Source organism: Xenopus laevis, chromosome 7S (genome assembly GCF_017654675.1).
Source record: "Xenopus laevis strain J_2021 chromosome 7S, Xenopus_laevis_v10.1, whole genome shotgun sequence".
Classification (NCBI taxonomy): domain Eukaryota; kingdom Metazoa; phylum Chordata; class Amphibia; order Anura; family Pipidae; genus Xenopus; species Xenopus laevis.
The window spans coordinates 110,066,457-110,089,226 of NC_054384.1; the positions used below are offsets into that span (position 1 = coordinate 110,066,457).

A 22,770-nucleotide genomic window follows, 5' to 3' on the forward strand; every position below is an offset into this window, starting at 1 on the left:
AATATGTTTCCCTCCTACAAACCTGAAAATAAATTGCACCCTAGGGATGAGCCAAAACTGACCACACCATGGACTTCCCAAGCCCCATCAGTATTCCTGCAGTTAAGTGATCCTCCCGAGTCCCCCTGCCAGACACAACAGTATATGATATTTACTAACCCAAGACCCAGGGTGACACCCCAATGTTTCTATATATCTGTAACCTTGTTATGAGCTAAGGGGGCCCAGTCTGAAGGCCAGTTAGGGGGAGAGTTGGGGTGAGTGATTATTTGTACCCTGTGTACCCCTGGAACTATAGCAGGGTGACACCCCAATGTTTCTATATGTAACCTTGTTATGAGCTAAGGGGGCCCAGTCTGAAGGTCAGTTAGGGGGAGATTTGGGGTGAGTGATTATTTGTACCCTGGGTACCCCTGGAACTATAGCAGGGTGACACCCCAATGTTTCTATATATCTGTAACCTTGTTATGAGCTAAGGGAGCCCAGTCTGAAGGTCAGTTAGGGGGAGATTTGGGGTGAGTGCTTATTTGTACCCTGGGTACCCCTGGAACTATAGCAGGGTGACACCCCAATGTTTCTATATATCTGTAACCTTGTTATGAGCTAAGGGGGCCCAGCCTGAAGGTCAGTTAGGGGGAGATTTGGGGTGAGTGATTATTTGTACCCTGTGTACCCCTGGAACTATAGCAGGGTGACACCCCAATGTTTCTATATGTAACCTTGTTATAAGCTAAGGGGGCCCAGTCTGAAGGTCAGTTAGGGGGAGATTTGGGGTTAGTGTTTATTAGTGTCCTGTGTACCCCTGGAACTATAGCAGGGTGACACCCCAATGTTTCTATATATCTGTAACCTTGTTATGAGCTAAGGGGGCCCAGTCTGAAGGCCAGTTAGGGGGAGATTTGGGGTGAGTGCTTATTTGTGCCCTGGGTACCCCTGGAACTATAGCAGGGTGACACCCCAATGTTTCTATATATCTGTAACCTTGTTATGAGCTAAGGGGGCCCAGTCTGAAGGTCAGTTAGGGGGAGATTTGGGGTGAGTGTTTATTTGTGCCCTGGGTACCCCTGGAACTATAGCAGGGTGACTGTTACCTTAATAATTCTATATATCATTGACATGAGATACCAATAAGATCCAAGCTGTATTATAGGGAGCACTGACACAGTGAATGTGACATGGAATCTTAAGGCAATTGCACCAACAATTAGGTACATCTATAGATTAAAGCACATGCCTATTCCTCAAAAGTGGTGTCACCAAGTTCGAGAATTGATAACTTTCCCATCTGAATAATCCATTTGAGTAGAAAACAAAAGATCGAAATATGAGAAGCAGAACCAATGTAGGTGGCTTAGAGATGGCACCATATTATATATGTGTTATATGATATATTTGTTTTATTATTATTTATTTTAGGTGGTATTTTTAGGGGAGTACCATCTCCTTATTAGAAAGTACTTTATTAGAAAGTAACAATTTCTCCTCCATCAGAAAACGTCTGAAAATAAAAATTGGAAAACTTTAGGGCCCCTCAGAGTGATCTGACACTGATGTGCTGGAGGGACCCCTATGTCTCTGCTCTGGGGCCCCACAAACACAAGAGACCACTGAGGAATCTCCATAAACTGTAATGACACAATATATTACTTCAAAGGGGCAACAAGACTAACAGGAGAAATGAATGGTAAGGAATGGGTGTAATGGACTGTATCTCCTATATAAGTGTCTGCACTGCAGCCTGTGTAAGGGCTGTTGTTGCTCAGTGGCCCCTGGGGATGAACAGTTCTCGAGGGGCCCCTGGGGACGTGCACTAGAGAAGCTAGAGATGCTGCTGCTGCTGCTGCTGACACAGCTAAAATGGAGGATGCTATTTGCCAGCCCCGTTGCTGTGGTAACCTGAGGGCGCTTGAGAGCAGACCATGTGACAGCAGATGGGCGCGTCTCCGTAGCAACGGCGGATGAGAGAACCGGAAGTTATCAGAAAAGCCAGAGCGCTGATTGAAGGAAGCCGGTTCCTAGGGGCGGGGTTGCGAGTGAATCAGTAGGCGGGGCCAGCGGCTAGGTTTCCGGTTCCGCGTATGAGGTCAAAGACAGACCGGGAGAGGGATGAAATGATAACAGCCGAGTCGCTATAAACTGGAGGTGGAGGAAGGCGATCTGGAGCCTGGAGAGGCGGGAGATACCTGGAGTCAGTGCTGGAGCCGTCAGGTGAGTCGTGTCAGTGATTGGTGCTGCCCACAGGCCCGGCTGTCACTTCACTACAGTATATAGATGCCCCGCCATTCTCCTGCCATTCACTGTCATTGCTTCACTCTCCTCTCTGGTACATCCCGTGTAGCAATGGCATAATCACAGGCTCAGGCCCAAATAACCCTGAGGAGAGACAAGCGGCAGTTAGTCGCTGGCAGTTAGTCGCAGGCATTTAGTCGCTGGCAGTTAGTAGCAGCGGGCTCCCCTTGCATTAGGCCTGTCTCCCTGTTACAATTAAAGGGCTGCTTCACCTTTAAGTCAACTTCCAGTAAGTTATACAATGGCTACTTCCCAGCAGCTTTTCCATTGGTCTTTATTTTTGCTTTTATTTATTTTTCATGATTGTTTATAGAGAACAGCCCACGAGCTGAACTGACTGAGTCCGTTTGTCCCTGTCCTTCCAGGTTGTCCCTAGTCAGCGATGGGCCATTGGAAATTGCGCCTCTTTTGCTGCTTTCTGCTTGTCCTTGTCCTGGCCCTGAAGATCCTGTCGGCTGCAGATTTTGATCCTTATCGGATCCTCGGAATGAGCAAGTCCGCTAGCCAAGCAGACATTAAGAAAGCCTACAAGAAACTGGCCAGAGAATGGTAAGTCTTCTGACAATTCATTTGTTATAAAGAGGATTTGTTAAATGAAAATGTTCACCTTTCTCAGTTCAGTTGTTTTCAGATTGTTCCCCAGAAATAAAGACTTTTTTTCAATTCCTTTACATTTTTTTTTTTTTACCGTTTTCCCAAAATTCAAGTTTAAAGTTTAATGTTCGTGTCTCTGTGTTTCAGTCTGGCAGCTCAGTGATCCAGGAGCATCTGTTACAATTTTGCAACATTTAGTTGATCCATTTCTCAGCAGTATCTTTGAAATATGTATCAATGTATCTATGTATGTATCTATTGTATCAATTCTAAGGCCTGGCGACTAATCGCCGCGTCTAATCTCCCAGAATGGCTTCCTGGTATCTCGCACCGGCTAGCGCTAAAGTCGCCTGCGCCTATTCACACGCGGCGACACGTTTTTCAAAGTCGCTCGCGTGTGAATAGGCGCAGGCGACTTTAGCGCTAGCGGGTGCGAGATACCAGCAAGCCATTCAGGGAGATTAGTCGCCTCAAAGACGCGGCGATTAGTCGCCAGGCGACCAATCTCCCTAATTGCACTGGTTTCTGTGCTGCCATGTAGTAATTATGTGTATTAATTACTAATCAGACTTATATTGTGACATTTCTATTCTATGTGTACTGTATATTGTGTTTTTTATTTTCTATTTGTGTTTTTTGAGTTATTTAGCTTTTTATTCAGCAACTCTCCAGTTTGCACTTTCAGCAATCTTGTTGCCAATGCCCAAAATGCCCTGGCAACCAAGCACTTATTTGAACAAAATATTGGAGCATAAATAGGAGATGCCTGAATAGAAAGATGAGTAATAAAAACTAGCAATAACAATAAAGTTGCCTTACACAGCATTTGTGCTTTATATGAACTCCGTGACCCTCATTAGAAAGCTCATAGTCTGTACAGAGAGATCCAATAAGCACTATGGCAGCATACAGTAGGTATTCCCTGTACTAAGCACAATTCAGCAGGAATAGCCCCCAAGTTTGCTCATAGTCTGTACAGAGAGATCCCATAAAACTATGGCAGCATAGGTATTCCCTGTACTAAGCACAATTCAGCAGGAACAGTCCCTAAGTTTGCTCATAGTCTGTACAGAGAGATCCCATAAAACTATGGCAGCATAGGTATTCCCTGTACTAAGCACAATTCAGCAGGAACAGTCCCTAAGTTTGCTCATAGTCTGTACAGAGAGATCCCATAAAACTATGGCAGCATAGGTATTCCCTGTACTAAGCACAATTCAGCAGGAACAGTCCCCTAAGTTTGCTCATAGTCTGTACAGAGAGATCCCATAAAACTATGGCACATAGGTATTCCTCTGTACTAAGCACAATTCAGCAGGAACAGTCCCTAAGTTTGCTCATAGTCTGTACAGAGATCCCATAAAACTATGGCAGCATATGTATTCCCTGTACTAAGCACAATTCAGCAGGAACAGCCCCTAAGTTTGCTCATAGTCTGTACAGAGATCCCATAAAACTATGGCAGCATATGTATTCCCTGTACTAAGCACAATTCACGAGAACATGTTTTTACACATTACAAATCATATATTATCTACACTGGTGCTGATATTATAATCTCATTAGAATGTAGCAGCTGAACTCAATCCCTGAGCCGTGAGATTTATTCTGCAGAACAACCGCATTAGTCAGCATTCCCTTAGATTTAAAAGGGGTCATTTGTCACTGTAACTAGGACATTCAGTATATGGATTTAAACCAGGCCAATCAATTAACCTCTAACCTACCTTATGGCACAGCCTTCAGCAGCAGCAATGTTACAGCACATTGAATGGAGTGGGAATCAGTGTGGTTTGAGTAGCAGCTATTGATCACCATTGCCATTATGTTCATACTAATAAAGTTGTTGTGTGCACCATGATTCTACTTCGGGGTATTGCAGTCCCCCAATGTACTCAAATGTACAACCTGATCTGAGTGAGCTGTTCCTTAAAACCTCAACAGCTGTATACTCATTAGAAGCCTAGCATTTTAATGTCCTTTTCTCTTATGTGTAATGACCCAGAAGTAGAGCCTTGTTAAGGGAATCATATTTATATGTATTTTTTTCCCTTGTAGGCACCCGGACAAGAACAAAAATCCAGGAGCTGAAGATAAATTCATCCAAGTCAGCAAAGCTTATGAGGTATGAAATCCTATACAGGGGCGATGCTGTCAAATTGAATTAGGAATGCACAGAATCCACTGTTTTAGGATTTGATTCCATCAAAAAAAGTCATGTGATGTTTTGGAAGTATGGAAAACTGGGCAGGATCTCCCTTGATTGACATGGCGAGCTGAATGCCGCATCATAGCCCCACCTCCTGTTACGTCTCTCGCTCCCCCTCTGACATCATGTCTCCGCTGCCCCCAGTCATGTGAGTTGTGCTTTGATTGCAGCTCCCTAACACAAGATAACAGCTGCCTGGTAGATCTAAGAACAACACTCAATAGTAAAATCCAGGTCCCACTGAGACACATTCAGTTACATTGAGTAGGAGAAACAACAGCCTGCCCGAAAGCAGTTCCATCCTAAAGTGCTGGCTCTTTCTGAAATCACATGACCAGGCAAAATGAGCTGAGATGCACCTACACACCAATATTACAACTAAATACACTTGCTGCTTCAGGAATGACATTTTATATTGTAGAGTGAATTATTTGCAGCGTAAACAGTGTCATTTAGAAATAAAAACTACACCATAAAAATCATGACAGTGTCCCTTTAACATTTATACTGACTGACAGTGTGAGTGAGCATGCTTGGCCAAATAAGAAGCCTAGCTGTCTCGGCACCCATGGGTTTGGCCAAATCACACTGATTCAACAACTTCCAGCCAATCTAAACATTATTAAATAAAGGACAAATGTACCCCTGTCTCTAAAAATTTTTTTTTTTTAGGAAAATCTGCCCTCTAATTCTCCTATTGATAATCTCACCAGATACTTTCCAATGAAGAGAAGAGAAGTAATTTTGATCGATATGGTGACGTGGGTGACAACCAGGGCTACACGCAACAGCAGCAGCAACCCCATCACTTCCGACACTTCCACGACAGCTTCTACTTTGACGAGTCCTTCTTTCACTTCCCCTTTAACTCGGAGCGGCGAGACTCTACTGATGAGAAATACCTGCTGCAGTTCTCTCATTACATCAATGAAGTGGTGCCCGACAGCTTCCGCAAGCCCTACCTCATCAAGATCACCTCCGACTGGTGCTTCAGCTGCATCCACATAGAGCCAGTGTGGAAGGAGGTGGTGCAGGAACTGGAGGGGCTTGGTAAGGGGGCGAACTTTGTTTTTTTTGGGGGTTTTTTTTACAGTGAAATATACATTTCATACGTACTATTATGTAACCAATTCTTGAATGGCTCCCCACATGACTACACAGCAGATTGTTTATATAAACTATAGCAGTACTTATCTGTTATCTACTGTATATTCTGTGCTTGAATGGCTGCCCCCATGGCTACACAGCAGCTTGTTTATATAAACTATAGTAGTACGTATCTGTTATCTACTGTGTATCCTGTGCTTGAATGGCTGCCCCCATGGCTACACGGCAGCTTGTTTATATAAACTATAGTAGTACTTATCTGTTATCTACTGTGTATCCTGTGCTTGAATGGCTGCCCCCATGGCTACACAGCAGCTTGTTTATATAAACTATAGTAGTACTTATCTGTTATCTACTGTGTATCCTGTGCTTGAATGGCTGCCCCCATGGCTACACAGCAGCTTGTTTATATAAACTATAGTAGTACTTATCTGTTATCTACTGTGTATCCTGTGCTTGAATGGCTGCCCCCATGGCTACACAGCAGCTTGTTTATATAAACTATAGTAGTACTTATCTGTTATCTACTGTGTATCCTGTGCTTGAATGGCTGCCCCCATGGCTACACATCAGCTTGTTTATATAAACTATAGTAGTACTTATCTGTTATCTACTGTGTATCCTGTGCTTGAATGGCTGCCCCCATGGCTACACAGCAGCTTGTTTATATAAACTATAGTAGTACTTATCTGTTATCTACTGTGTATCCTGTGCTTGAATGGCTGCCCCCATGGCTACACAGCAGCTTGTTTATATAAACTATAGTAGTACTTATCTGTTATCTACTGTGTATCCTGTGCTTGAATGGCTGCCCCCATGGCTACACAGCAGCTTGTTTATATAAACTATAATAGTCCTTATCTGTTATCTACTGTGTATCCTGTGCTTGAATGGCTGCCCCCATGGATACACAGCAGCTTGTTTATATAAATTATAGTAGTACTTATCTGTTATCTACTGTGTATCCTGTGCTTGAATGGCTGCCCCCATGGCTACACAGCAGCTTGTTTATATAAACTATAGTAGTACTTATCTGTTATCTACTGTGTATCCTGTGCTTGAATGGCTGCCCCCATGGCTACACATCAGCTTGTTTATATAAACTATAGTAGTACTTATCTGTTATCTACTGTGTATCCTGTGCTTGAATGGCTGCCCCCATGGCTACACAGCAGCTTGTTTATATAAACTATAGTAGTACTTGTCTGTTATCTACTGTGTATCCTGTGCTTGAATGGCTGCCCCCATGGCTACACAGCAGCTTGTTTATATAAACTATAGTAGTACTTATCTGTTATCTACTGTGTATCCTGTGCTTGAATGGCTGCCCCCATGGCTACACAGCAGCTTGTTTATATAAACTATAGTAGTACTTATCTGTTATCTACTGTGTATCCTGTGCTTGAATGGCTGCCCCCATGGCTACACATCAGCTTGTTTATATAAACTATAGTAGTACTTATCTGTTATCTACTGTGTATCCTGTGCTTGAATGGCTGCCCCCATGGCTACACAGCAGCTTGTTTATAGGAGCTGAACTTATGCAAAATACACAAGTCAATTAGAGAAGTTTTTAGTTTGCAGAGTCACCTAAACCTCTGTCTTACTTAATCATAGTCATTTTTCTGTCACACTCTTTAGGTGTTGGAATAGGAGTTGTCCATGCTGGATACGAGAGAAGACTTGCTCATCACTTGGGCGCACACAGCACCCCTTCCATATTAGGAGTCATCAACGGCAAGATTTCGTTTTTTCACAATGCTGTTCTCCGGGAAAACCTCCGACACTTTGTTGAAAGTCTTCTTCCTGGGAACCTAGTGGACAAGGTGAGATGGGCTTGGGTGCAGAGTGCGGCAGGGTCATGGTGGAACGTAAGGTCTTTAATTAACACTATGGGGCAGCTTATCAAGGATCAAATTAAAACTCGAATTTGAAATTAGAATTTTAGAGTTTTATGGTCAAAACTGTCAATTTTGACTAGGAAGTTATTAAATTTTGATTAGCGCTTTTTTTTAAAAAAAATTTGAATTCGATTTTCGAGATTTATCATACTCTGACCCTCAAAGAACTCATTCGACTATTCACCACCTAAAACCTGCTGAATTGCTGTTTAATCAATGGGAGACGTCCAGGGATCAATTTGGAGTTTAATGTCAGGAAGGCTGCAAACAAGTTTTTTAAAATTCGAATCGAATTTGATTCGAGTTTTCGGGTCATCCTATTCACCAGAGTTTAAAAAGGTTGATTTTTTTTTTTTTATAAATTTCGATTGGTCGAATTCCGAGTTTATGGGTGTTTTAAGAAAAAAAAACTTGAAATTTGACCCTTGATAAATGTGCCTCTATATCTCTATCACTACTGCAGATCAACGATAAAAACTACATCCGCTTCTTATCCAATTGGCAACAAGAGAATAAACCTCACGTGTTACTGTTTGATCAGTTGCCTCCTGTACCACTGATTTATAAGGTAATCTCTTTCTCTAGAACAATCTCTTTCTGTATATTTCTCTGCTTATACATATAGGAAGAGCATGTAGAACTGTAGTACAGTATGAGGGTGTAAATTATGTTCGTACAACATTCCTTGTATGTATACTTATGGGTGGAGGTGCGGTGCTTTGAGTATATTGAGGAGTGATTCCCAGAGGCTCACAATACAGGTATGGGATCTGTCATCCGGAAACCCGTTATCCACAAATCTCCGCATTACAGAGGCTGTCCCCCATAGACTCCATTATAATCAAATAATCCAGATTTTTAAAATGAATTTCCCTTTTCTGTGTAATAATAAAACAGTCGCTTGTACTTGATCCCAACTAAGATATAATTCTTATTGGAGGCAAAACCAGCCTATTGGGTTTATTAAATGTTTATATGATTTTCTAGTAGACTTAAGGTATGAAGATCTAAATTACATAAAAATCCGTTATCCAGAAAACCCCAGGTCCTGAGCATTCTGGGTAACAAGTCCCATACCTGTATTATGTGCCATAGCTCCAAACAAAACAAATAATATCTTTGATGCAAAATCTTTATGCACCTGAACGAGGTGGGGTTATAGTTATGGGATGCGCCACCCCCTTGTTGTGGGAGAACAAGATCTAGTGGGTTACAGGTTGCACCATCTTGAGCAAAATCCTTTATTGAAAGTCCTGTTTTATACTTATTTAGCCTTTTTTCAACAGCTTACTGCTTTTGCGTATAAGGATTATTTATCATTTGGTTACGTGGACTTGGGCAAGAGGGAGACCGAGCAAATAAGCACTCAGTACAATATTAATATTTATGCCCCGACCATACTCATCTTCAAGGAGCACATCAACAAACCTGCTGACATGGTCCGGGTATGTAAAGCGGAACGTTTCATTGAGATATGTAGCAACCGACATCGCTATGTGTTGTTTCTACATTTAACACGTTCTTTATGGCTTTTTGTATTATTTCATAAATAGTCTACCCTAAGGTGAAAAATTAGAAGTTTTCTGTGACCATATAAAGGCACAAGGCTGCAGGCTGAGTTATACAGGGAACTCTGAGTATCACTCATGTATTATAAGGGATAATGTACCCCCTACTGTAAATGATAAGGATATTAGAAGTCACTGAGGGGTTGTTCTGTGACCATATAAAGACACAAGGCTGCAGGCTGAGTTATACAGGGAACTCTGAGTATCACTCATGTATTATAAGGAATAATGTACCCCCTACTGTAAATGATAAGGATATTAGAAGTCACTGAGGGGTTGTTCTGTGACCATATAAAGGCACAAGGCTGCAGGCTGAGTTATACAGGGAACTCTGAGTATCACTCATGTATTATAAGGGATAATGTACCCCCTACTGTAAATAAAGATATTAATTAATTACAATTTCTCTCACAAGGCTTAAGTATATATATATATATATATATATATATATATATATATATATATATATATATATATATATATATATATATATATATATATATATATATATATATATATAGTAAAGAATGGACCCGCACTCCAATGTTCTTAGTGAAAAAAATTTTTTGTGTTTTATTCACAATGCATATTCAAGGTAAACCCCGAATGGCGGTCCCTAACTTGTTTTATATTTTATGTGCATTTTAGCATTACCTGTAATCAATGTCCATTGAACGCTGTTTTTTCACTAAGGGCTAAATTCGGGGTTTACCTTGACGTGGTATGGTGGCTTATCAATTTTATGATCATAACTTTGTAACAAAATAACCCCTGTTTTGGGTACATATGCAATAGCATTTATTATACTTATATATACTTTAAAGCCTTTAGAGTGCTCCCACAACCCCCCTGTTTTGATATTGTATATATATATATATATATATATATATATATATTTTATATATATATATATATATATATATATATATATATATATATATATATATATATATATATATATATATATATATATATATATTTTTATATATATATATTTTATATATATATATATATATATTTTTATATATATATATTTTTATATATATATATTTTTATATATATATATATATATATATATATATATATATATATATTTATATATATATATATATATATATATATTTTATATATATATTTATTGGGGATGCACCGAATCTACTATTTTGGATTCGGCGAACCCCCGAATCCTTCACGAAAGATTCGGCCAAATACCGAACCGAATACGAACCCTAATTTGCATATGCTAATTGGGGGTGGGAATGGGAAAACATTTTTTATTATCTTGTTTTGTGACGAAAAGTCACGCAATTTCCCTCCCTGCCCCTAATTTGCATATGCAAATTCGGATTCGGTTTGGCTGGGCAGAAGGATTCAGCCGAATCCGAATCCTGCTGAAAAAGGCCGAATCCTGGCCGAATCCTGGATTCGGTGCATCCCTAATATATATATTTGTTTCCTGTACATTCTGATGGGTACAGCCCTACAGAAGAAATCAACTCCTCTGCAAAATGACTGTGTGTGTGTATAACCTTACTGTGTCCTGACCTTAACAGCTGCAAATAAGTAGGGTGTCTGTTTTGTGTCTTTTTATGAATCTCTAAGGTTTCTTTTCTTCCTCCTCCCCATTTCTTAGGCCCGAGGAATAAAGAAACAGGTCATTGATGACTTCATATCAACCAATAAATTCCTTCTAGCGGCCAGGCTGTCCAATCAGAAGCTCTTTCAAGAGCTTTGTCCCATGCGGAAATCTCACCGTCAGCGCAAGTGAGTGTGAAAATTCTTATTATCTCATGTTAATGATGGCTGATCTGAGGTAGCCCTGGTATTGCTCCCACCTTCCTCCCTTTGTGGGGCTTGTTGGAAGCTGTAGCTGACGAGCAAGCCTTAAAGGGGCACTGAGCATATTTTTTTGTCTTATGTAATATTTATTATACTAAATAGAAAAAAAAAAAAAGGAAACCATGAAGATGAAGCGCTTTCATTTCCCAGATTCCTAGTTTCTCACTTCACATATTGGACAAAGGTGTGTGTCTGTATAACAGAGAATCCTGCCCCTTTAGTGCTATGGGATACGTTTGATCCTGAATGCACTATATATCCAACTGAAGGGTAATTTCAAGCAACTTAAAGTGGTATCATATAAATGTAATACCTTGTTATTTAAAGCATATCATGTGAATCATGACTTTATTAAACCCAACAATGGTTGTCAACCGCACCGATTTGTAACACCTAAATACTGATTGGAAGATTTGCCCCATGTACCATTCCCCAAAAGGAACAATAACCTTATCTGTAAGTCTGAGATGGAGTCAGGAGAAAAGCTGGGCTCTCACAGCAACTCTTTGATATCTGTTTGAACCAATCCTGCTTAAAGGAGAACTAAACCATAAAAATTAATATGACCAAAAATGCCATATTTTCTATAGTGAACTTATTGCACGAGGCTAAAGTTTGAGCTTGTCAATAGCAGCAATGATCCAGGACTTCAAACTTGTCACAGGGGGTCACCATCTTGGAAAGTGTCTGTGACACTCACATGCTCAGTGGGCTCTGATTGGCTGTTGAGAAGCTAAGCTTAGGGCTCGTCACTAATTATCCAGCAGAAAATGAGCTTCCCTGGCTGTAATATAAGCTGATGCTACAGGTTTGCTGATTATTCAATTCTGATGCTAATTGCACTGGTTTCTGTGCTGCCATGTAGTAATTATGTGTATTAATTACTAATCAGCCTTATATTGTGACATTTCTATTCTATGTGTACTGTATATTGTGAGTGGCTCCCTAAGCTCAGTAAGTGACAGCAGCACAGAGCATGTGAATCAGTGAATCAGCAGAAAAGAAGATGGGGAGCTACTGGGGCATCTTTGGAGACACAGATCTTTGCTGCTAAAGGGCTGTGGTTGCCTTGGGCTGGTACAGAAGCACAAAACATCATGTACGACATTTCTACCTACTTCTTTAGTTAGGCTTTAGTTCTCCTTTAAAGGAGAAGGAAAGGCATATTTAATTGGGGGTGGCAACAGTTAGGCACCCCCAAGAGATTGTATCTACTTACTTGACACCCCGGGCTAGTGCTCCTATCAGGAGAAAACTGCTTTAGTTATTCCAGTGAGCACCATGGAGCAATTGTCTTCCTTCTTCTTCTTTCTTAAAATTTCCCAGGGCAGACGCATGCACAGTAGAACGACTAAACAACTTCTTCATTAAAGTTTGAATTTTCACACTACTGAGCATTCGCACCAGCGAGAAGAAAGAAGGAACTTTGGGCACCCCCAGTAAATACCGACTTTCCTTCGCCTTTAAGAAGTAGGGAGGATGTGTAAAAACATACCCACTATTAACTTGTCTTTTAAGATATAAACAGACATTTTTTAAACATTTATAAAATTCTTATTTATTTATCTCTTGTGTAGACAGTATTTTCTGAATGTACAGGTGTGTGTAATATAACCTCGATTCTACATGTGCAGGTACTGCGTCGTTTTGCTGACCGGAGAGGGTGAGAATTTCCATAAAACCAATGAAGCCTTTCTATCTTTTGCTTCGGCCAATACAAAGGATACTGTGAGGTTCGTCCATGCTTTCAAGGAACGCCAGACAGAACTGACCAGTGCATTACTGGGAGGAGAGGATAAATACCCAGACAAGCCCTCTGTGAGTATATACAACAGGCCCTGGGTAGATTTGGAATTTAGGGGATTTTGGGATACTCTGGAGTTTTCTACCCTTCCCATGAGGGAACAGGAAACAAAATAAAAATAAGTGCAAGCCCTGCTTCTCAACCTCGTTGGTATAGACAGGCCTCTAGAGAGATCTCTCACAGGGACTTCATTAGCCAATGTTTAGTACTGGCAGCCAGGGAGGTACATGAGCCATGCTTTTTGCCTGGCCATCATCTTCCTCTACTGGATCACTTAAAGGAGACCTAAACCCCCTTTCTAATAAAACACCCACCCTCCATAGTCCCCCACCCCCGCACAGGAGGGGAAGAGATTCTATTTTATTTTTTTGGATATATGTACTGGTAAATATGCCTTTTTTTCTCATTAAATTCTGCTTTCTTCTCTCTTGACTGTATCTTGCAGTTGGCTGTACTTGAAAGAAGGAATTCCGCTGGACGAATAGTGTACAAAACTGTAGCCGAGCTCTGGATGGGGAGTGAGGAGAATAAGTTTGTGCTGCTTGACTTCCTGGACAGGTTAAGAAAAGATCCGAGTCTTCTCTCCTCTGAAACTGTTCTTAGTGATTTGAACGATGAGCTGGCTCCTGTAAGTCTGCAGGGAAAGGGTCAGAAATATATGGGGGTGCCAGCAATGGACTGTATTATTATTATTATTATTATTATTATTATTATTATAATTTTATTATTATTATGTATTATGTATTTTTAGAGCACTAAAATATTGGGAAATGCTGTAAAATGAATGTGATTATACAAAGAAATCACATGAATCACATGAATTACATACATAAAACATACAGAGTTACATACATAATGACCAGCACCAGTACAAAAGGTGAGGAAGGCCCTGTGCAAAAGAGCTTACAATCTAAAGGTGATGGGAATGAGACACAAGGTGTGGGCAATAGCCGAAATAAGCAGATGAGAGATGGAGCATATGCTATTGTATTTGGTAGCTAAACAGAATGATAAGAGATCTTTTGAAAGCAGAAAGGTTGGGAGAAAGTGGGACAGACTATGGGAGAGAATTCCAGAGGAGGGGTGCAGCCCTTGCAAAGCCTGGAATGTGAGCATGTGAGGTGGTAATGAGAGAAGAATTGAGGAGCAGGTCAGTAGAGGAGAGTAGTAAGCTGTTGGGTTAGTATATAGAGATGAGTTCAGAGATGAGGGCAGAGTTATGAAGTGCTTTGAATGTCAGGGTCATTAATTGGAATTTAATTCTGAAGGTAGCGGAAGCCAATGCAGTAGAGATGTTCCTTAGGTGAAATTGACTTGATTTAAAGGGGAAGTAAAGTCTAAAATAGAATAAGGCTAGAAATGCTGTATTTTGTAAACTAAACATAAGCACGAACTTACTGAACCACAAGCCTAATCAAACAAATGATTTATGCTTTTAAAGTTGGCCACAGGGGGTCACCATCTTGTAACTTTGTTATACATCTTTGCAAGACCAAGACTGTGCACATGCTCAGTATGGTCTGGGCAGCTTAGGAAACGTCATAAATGATCAAAACAGCACAAGTCAAATAATATCTGCCAGAAGCCGATACAACAAGACTGATTAATAATCAGAATATACAGACTGCACTGGGTCCTGTGTTGTCATGTAATCTAATGTGGATTTTATAGTTTTTGTATTGTTTAATATAAACTTTCTCCAACTCTGCAGAACCAGTGGATGCAGCAAAATAATCCTCCAAATAGAATCCCAGTTTATCTGTTTAAATCTGGCTCCATGATCTTTGTTCCTGCAGCTGGAGTTGGAAACAGTAACATGATGTAAAGGCAAAAATAAAATCCAATACAAATCTCTACACAGTCGCCGACTGCTCTACAGGGAAACAAACAAAGCTGCTTGAGTTCTGCATGGCTGGGAAGTAAGGCGGGGGCTCCCCCTGCTGTTCATAAGTATGATTGTTTCCCTGCAGAGCAGTTAGGGACCATCTGACAATTCCTATCCACAGCAGTAAATGAAGGGAGAATTTCACTGCATACAGTCAGGTTTCTTATAAAAACGGTACACATTTTTTAATTAAATTATTTTGGAGATAGGTTTCTTTTTCATTAAATTAAGTAAAAATGGGATTTTATTTTTTTGCCTTTGCATGCCCTATAATAAATGACTGGATATGAGGAGTGAAGCACAGGGTAGAATCTAGGATAACCCTGATGATTAAACATGTCCTGTGCTTTCAGGTATTTTTCCTGCGCTGGTTCTACACAGCAATGCATTATTGGTCAGAGGTGTGGGAGAGTCTGCTCCACAACAACTGGTACGTACTGCTCACAGGCCTGACACTAGAGCTGAAGCTTGTTCTGCTGGTAAATATAATAACTCAGGATAATAGATGCTTTCTGTTTTAGGTTTGGAGTTCTAGCAAAGGGGTAGATAAGCAGACAGCAGAATTCTCAGATAATTTGCAATTGGTCTTCGTTATTTTTTAAGTTCATGTTTTTAAAATGATTATGCTGACAATCTGCTATCACTGTAATGAACCAAATTATACAGATGTCCTTTAACTGCTTTTGCTGGCAATTTTCTAATTGTATGTGCCTTTCCTTACTTGTGACAGGAGGGAGATGATGCCGCTTTTGTCCCTCATCTTTTCCGCTTTGTTTATCCTGTTTGGAACGGTGATTGTTCAGGCTTTCAGGTAAGAGAGAGAGAGACATTTTGTTCTGAATCTCATTCCTGCCCTGTTAGGGGTATAAGTGTACAGATATATTTGTGCCTTTTTTCCGGCAGTGACTCGAGTGATGAGAGAGATTCTGTTCCTTCTGATAAGCAAGAGCCCAGCGATAAGGAAAAGAGCACAGAGACAAACTACTCAAAGGAAAGCACAAGGTACTTATGTCTGTCCTACTCACAGGGCATGCTGGGTAGAGACAGGTTATTGCCTGCACTTTAGCAGTGCCTTCAGTTTTTTTATTTGCGTATTTGTATTTACATGACTAGTATCCATGCAGTTGTCCGTTAAAGGAACAGTTCAGTGTAAATATAAAAACTGGGTAAATAGGCTGTGCAACATAAAAAAATGTTATGTATTATAGTTAGTTAGCCAAAAATGTAATGTATAAAGGCTGGAGTGAGTGGATGTGTAACATAATAGCCAGAACACTACTTCCTGCTTTTCAGCTCTCTAACTCTGAGTTAGTCAGTGACTATAAGGGGGGCCACATGGGACATAACTGTTCAGTGAGTTTGTAATTGATCCTCAGCATTCAGCTCAGATTCAAAAGCAACTGTTATGACCCATGTGGTCTCCCCTCAAGTCTCTGATTGGTTACTGCCTGGTAACCAATCAGAGGAAACCAAGAGAGCTGAAAAGCAGGAAGTAGTGTTCTGGCTATTATGTTACACATCCAGTCACTCCAGCCTTTATACATTACATTGTTGGCTAACTGACTATATTAGATAATTTTTTTTATTTTGCATCTATCTATTTAGCCAGTTTTTATTTTTATACTGAACAATTCCTTTAAGAGCAAGCCTACTTGCTATGAAGCCGGGGCCCACTTATATTAGTCCCTTGGATAGTCCTCCCCTCTCCAGAGTTCTGAGACCCTAAATCTAAATGTGTACATTGAATGGGGGATTTAGCTTTTGGTGAGATTGGGGTGCATACTGATTAAGGTGGTTATTTATGTGAATTTTTTTTACTGTAATAATATACTCACAACTCAAATGGGAGGTTATTTATGAAAAAAAACTCAAACGTCTAATATTGGATCAAATAATCCAGACCCGAAAATTGGAATTGAATTGGAATAGAGTTTTCCTCCTAAAAAAACCCCAAATGTCAGGAAGGCAATTAACATATTCAAATAGTTCAACGGACCTCTGCCATTGATTTGTAAATGAACTTGGCAGGAACTTTTAGGTGGTGAATATTCAAATTAGAACTATTTCCATGGTCCAGGTGTGAGTTTTGACACACTAAAAAAATGGAAAATTGTCATTTGAATTAAAATTTACCATTCGAACCTTAAAGGGATACTGTCATGGGAAAAAAAAATTTTTTCAAAATGAATTAGTTAATAGTGCTGCTCCAGAATTCTGCACTGCAATCCATTTCTCAAAAGAGCAAACAGATTTTTTTATATTCAATTTTGAAATCTGACATTTCTAGACATATTGTCAATTTCCCAGCTGCCCCCGGTCATGTGACTTGTGCTCGGATAAACTTCAATCACTCTTTACTGCTGTACTGCAAGTTGGAGTGATATCACCCCCTCCCTTTTCCCCCACAGCAGCCAAACAAAAGAACAATGGGAAGGTAACCAGATAGCAGCTCCCTAACACAAGATAACAGCTGCCTGGTAGATCTAAGAACAACACTCAATAGTAAAAACCCATGTCCCACTGAGACACATTCAGTTACATTGAGAAGGAAAAACAGCAGCCTGCCAGAAAGCATTTCTCTCCTAAAGTGCAGGCACATGTCACATGACTTGGGGCAGCTGGGAAATTGACAATATGTCTAGCCCCATGTCAGATTTCAAAATTGAATATAAAAAAATCTGTTTGCTCTTTTGAGAAATGGATTTCAGTGCAGAATTCTGCTGGAGTAGCACTATTCACTGATTCATTTTGAAAAAAAACATGTTTTCTGATGACAGGATCCCTTTAATACATCTGGATACTCCCTAAACTATACTGTTACAAAAATTTGTGGGGCTAAATGCTAGTTTAAAAAGAAAAAGAGGGGGGTGGGGTTGAGGTCAGCGTCGTAAAGCTTTTGGGCTTGTATTATGATATGTTTCTCCCTGTTCAGGGTCCCTAAGAAAGGCTTTGTGGAGGTGACGGAATTGACCGATGTGAATTACACGAGTAACTTGGTCCGACTTCGCCCAGGTCACATAAATGTGGTGCTAATAGTCTCCAGTTCCACAAAGGCCAGTCTGCTGCAGAGATTTGCCCAGGAAGTGTATACCTTCACAGGGTAAGTGTCCAGCTCCATGCTACTTACCTTTCATTGTACTGACAACAGGCCTGTGTGAATGCAACTGCTTCATGTAATCATATATGTGTATAGATATTAGATATGGGGTTCAGGAATGTTTTTGTTTTTAACCCACTTGTGTGCTGTGTAGGAGCAGCACCCTGCATTTCTCCTTCCTTAACTTGGAAAAGCATCGGGAGTGGCTGGAATACCTGCTGGAGTTTGCTCAGGACGCCGCACCCATCGCCTATCAGTACGATGAACACTTCTTCGAAAGGGATTACACGGGTTATGTGCTGGCCTTGAACGGCCACAAAAAGTACTTCTGCCTTTTCAGAGCCCAGAACACCATCGAGGAAGAGAAAGTCTCCGAAGAGATTGAACTTTCCTCCTTGTCGGGGGACAGTCTGAGAAAGATGGCGCTGGGCTCAGGAGCCGGTCACATTAAAAAGAAATTAAACAAGTTATCGCTATGGTTGGAGCGCCTCTTGGAAGGCTCTTTGCAGAGGTTCTATATTCCTTCCTGGCCTTCGCTTGACTGAGACTTTTACAAACAAAATAAAAAAAAAAAAGGACTTTTAATCCTCTTAAACTGTGAATTTAGGGGTCTGTCCGACCAGAGACATTTGAACTTTTTTTTGCCAGGATTAGTCGGGAGCCAATGGTGATCGCAATGCTCCTCAATGACTTCATCAATGATGCCACCATGCTGCCTGTCCTCGTTCAGCTTCATTGAAGACCTCGCCGCTGCCTTGTCCCTTGGGCAGACGCTTTATCCAACACTCCTGATATCTCACGGTGGCCTGTGTTCCAAAGATGGGGGCGAGTAGGTGAGGCCTAGGCTGTATCTTAGTGTCCAGGTCCAGTGCAGATTGCAGGTAGCATTTAATTTCCTTATTATGGGATATTTATGGCTTTACAGGAACATTGCTGCTTGGGATTAACTCCCAGTGCCCATACACGTTTCTGTAGGCATTTAATGAACACCCACCAGTTAATGGATGACATAAACTATGCCCAGGTCCGGGAGCAGATGCTTTAATATTTTTACAGATTGTTTTACAATCATAAAGCCATTTCAAATGATGCTCACAGCCACGGCGGTGCCTGGGTGAGTCTTAGAATCTTCGTAGAATGTTTTTTTTTATTTATAAGTAGCCTGATGAATGCAGCGCCACCTTGTGGCTCCAACACACACTGCTTGTTGGCTGTCTTTGCATCATGATTCCCCTTTCCCTTGGTCAGATTTCAACGGTAGGTGCCAGTTAATCAATTAAATCCATTACCATTAATTACAAATTAATTAATGGAAAAAGAAATGAAGTGCTGTCACCAGCATGTTAACCCCCGGAGTGTCCCACTTAATCATCCAGCACTTCTGAGGTTAATTGCTGTACGAGGCATTTGTTATTTAGTCTTTTCGTGCGCAAGACATTTTGTGTATTAAACGCCAAAGGTTTCGTCAGAGTGGGGGAACAAGTACTAGAAACCTGATTACAGAAAAAAAGACTCTTGTTAAGAGCTTAGTCGATGTTCTCTCTGGGATGGTCAGTTCTTTGCCCGACACTAGTATATAAAATAAAAAAAAGCCCATAAAGCAGTAGGTGAAATGAGTGATGTGCATCAATTTGGGACCATGGTTCGCCCTTGTGTAAGGTTTCTGCTTCTCCAACGTGCCTGCATATTTGTATTGGTAGTGGATCTCGGGCACTGCCACAATAATCTGAATCTAAACTGAGCAATACCCCATGCAGAACCAGCCAATAGAAATGGGTTTATTCAGGTGAAGTTCACAGCAAATGGGTACATGACCCCAAAAGGATTGCTCACCACTGTGTTAAAGGAAAACAAATGCTTCATAAAGAATTGTGTCTCCAAAGATGCCCCAGTAGCTCCCCATCTTCTTTTCTGCTGATTCACTGATTCACATGCTCTGTGCTGCTGTCACTTACTGAGCTTAGGGAGCCACTCACAATATACAGTACACATAGAATAGAAATGTCACAATATAAGGCTGATTATTCAGATTCACAAAGTTGTGTGTTCTGCATCCGAGCTGATTAATAATTATCCCTGTAATCGCCCCCCCCTCCCCCAATCTTAACTTCTCAGCAGCAGCCCAGAGCCTACTGAGCATGTGCAGAGCCACTGACACACAAACAATACCCAACCAAGATGGGGAGCTGCTCGTGGGCAACTTTGAAGGCCTGGATCATGGAAACCGGTATAGGGCTGCTGAACTTCTAGCTCTGAACAGAAAATAAAGCATTTTTAGACATTCTTTTTAAGGCTTTAAAGGGTAACTCTCCATCTTGCCTGAATGCCCATGCCTAATTTGAATTCGGATACCAGAATCCAATCTCCAATGTACTTATCCAGGTACTGAGCTCTGATTTTTTGTATCTGCTGCTCCTGGACTCACCTGCTTCCATGGTCAGTAGTTAAACTCCGCTGAGTAATTACTGGGTATAATTAGAGCTCTGATGCTCTGTCCTTTCTTTTCCCACGGTCAAGTCAGGATAGAAGAATAAAATGGCTCCCATGTACAGAACTCTCATTCACTGTCGTTTATTTTACTATTCTGTTCCAGGCTTAGTAGTGCCGCCATTTAGAGTGAATTCCTATTACACTTCTCTCTATAGGGGGATAAAGTTAATGCTTTTGGCTTGCAGAGATCATGTGATTGGGCAACCCCAATCAGCTCTGTCGTGACCAAGCCACGCCCCCTTACCTGACCATGGGAAAGAGAACAGCTCAGAAACAGGTAGTGCAGAGAACCAGAAATATTTGGAGGGTGGTTTAATGCAATAAGGCCTGGGTTGAATTCCAGGTGGACTTGCCATGTAGTCATTTACATTTACAACCTGATTCAGTGTTTTTGGCTACGTTGTAGCACTCTATACAATCTGTCTTGGGATAAAGTACTTGGACATGGCAGTCCCCCATTTGTCCTCTCAAATTCAGATCTGTACGATCCTGTAGCCTTTGTGTGTAGTCCGTGTGTTTATTTGTCCCCTATTTATTTTTTAGTGCATTATTTAAGAATAATGATGAAAAAATTTAGATTATTTATTCTGGACCATAAAAGGTCACACTGGGAGATTCGGGGAGATTTAGTCGACCGGCAACTAATCGCCTCTTATTTGGGGCAACTAATCTCCCCGAACGGCTTCCGCCTGGTATGCGGCATGGCACTCGTGGTGATTCGTTTTCTGAAGTCTCCCGTTTTCCGAACTTTGGGCGACTTCGGAAAACGAAGCGCCCCAAAGAAGAGGTGATTAGTAGCCGGGCGTCTAAATCTCCCCGAATCTCCCAGTGTGACCTTACCCTAAATGTCCCTCTTGCTGTTTATGTGGCTGCCTGTAGGGGGCAGTCTATGGGCAATAAACTGTGAGACTGTACTAGCCCAGGCTACTAACTGAATAAGTCAGTTCATTTCTCTCTTCTACTGATTATAATGCCAATGGGACTGAACCCCTGGTATAATGGGAAGTCTGTGGATACGCTCCCTAGAGCCGACTCCTGTTTGGGGGGAGGCAATGATTGGTCATCCTGTGTTTTACACAATATTCCAACTGCCTCTGTTTATATGACAGACGGGAGCTGTTCTAGTGCTTGCCTGTGCTGAGACAACAACTTGGATATTAGCGGAGCAGTGCAATCTATTGCTGTGAGTCTTGGGTGGAATGTATGGGCAGGGGCAGACACTTGAGAAATAATAATAATAAGCTATGTCAAGGGAAAACATCAGCTCTGTATTACCCGTTGCTACCAGTGGGTTCATAGCAACGAGCACTGCATCCCATCATTCCCTCTGATTTGTCATAAGGGGGGTGTAACAATAATAATCCGATCATTGTATAAATGTGGCGTCGCAGCAGAACAGATTTTTGCACTTTTTTTTGTAGAAAACAAAAATTAACTTATTTTACTTAGGGATTTTTATTATTATTTAACTTATCAGAAGGATTGTCATTTGTTTTATGAACGTTAAAGACCGCATTGGAAATAAACTATTTTATCATGTGGAGCAGGATCTGTCCTTATTCCTTGTCGGAAATCCAAATTTTTTTTTTTTTAATTTTTTGCAGCTTTGTCATGTGACCGTGGCCTCAGGGGCGGGACATGGTTCTTAGATGTCAAGCTCCTGTTAAAGGGGTTGTTCACCTTTAAATTAACTGTTAGTATGATGTAGAGAGGGATATTCTGAGACAATTTGCAATTGGTCTTCATTTTTTATTATTTGTGGTTTTTGAGTTAATTCCCCTAGCAACCATACATTGATATGAATAAGAGACTGGAATATGAATAGGAGAGGCCTGAATAGAAAGATGAGGAATAAAAAGTAATAATACATTTGTAGCCTTACAGAGCATTTGTTTTTTAGGTGGGGTCAACGACTCCCAATGAAAGCTAAACAGAGTCAGAAGAAGAGGGCAAATAATTAAAAAAACTGTAAAAAATTAATTAAGGC

At 40.8% G+C, this 22,770-nt stretch overlaps 1 protein-coding gene across 1 annotated transcript; it reads left to right on the forward strand.

The window, feature by feature from the left end:
- Positions 1-2,021: 2,021 nt before the first annotated feature.
- Positions 2,022-20,662, forward strand: dnajc16.S (DnaJ heat shock protein family (Hsp40) member C16 S homeolog). Its single transcript, XM_018228345.2, has 15 exons — positions 2,022-2,208; positions 2,655-2,838; positions 4,942-5,008; positions 5,806-6,142; positions 7,841-8,025; positions 8,564-8,668; positions 9,387-9,545; positions 11,302-11,432; positions 13,142-13,325; positions 13,757-13,939; positions 15,550-15,626; positions 15,927-16,007; positions 16,100-16,198; positions 18,129-18,296; positions 18,448-20,662. Exons 2-15 carry the CDS (start codon positions 2,672-2,674, stop codon positions 18,836-18,838), a joined length of 2,334 nt encoding a protein of 777 aa, XP_018083834.1. The 5' UTR covers positions 2,022-2,208; positions 2,655-2,671; the 3' UTR covers positions 18,839-20,662.
- The last annotated feature ends 2,108 nt before the right edge of the window (positions 20,663-22,770 follow it).

Coding starts and splice junctions, on each gene's coding strand:
- dnajc16.S (XM_018228345.2), top strand. CDS start 2,672: ATGGGCCATTGGAAATTGCGCCTCTTTTGCTGCTTTCTGCTTGTCCTT. Junction 8,026..8,563: donor CTGGGAACCTAGTGGACAAG/GTGAGATGGGCT, acceptor TCACTACTGCAG/ATCAACGATAAAAACTACAT. Junction 11,433..13,141: donor AAATCTCACCGTCAGCGCAA/GTGAGTGTGAAA, acceptor CTACATGTGCAG/GTACTGCGTCGTTTTGCTGA.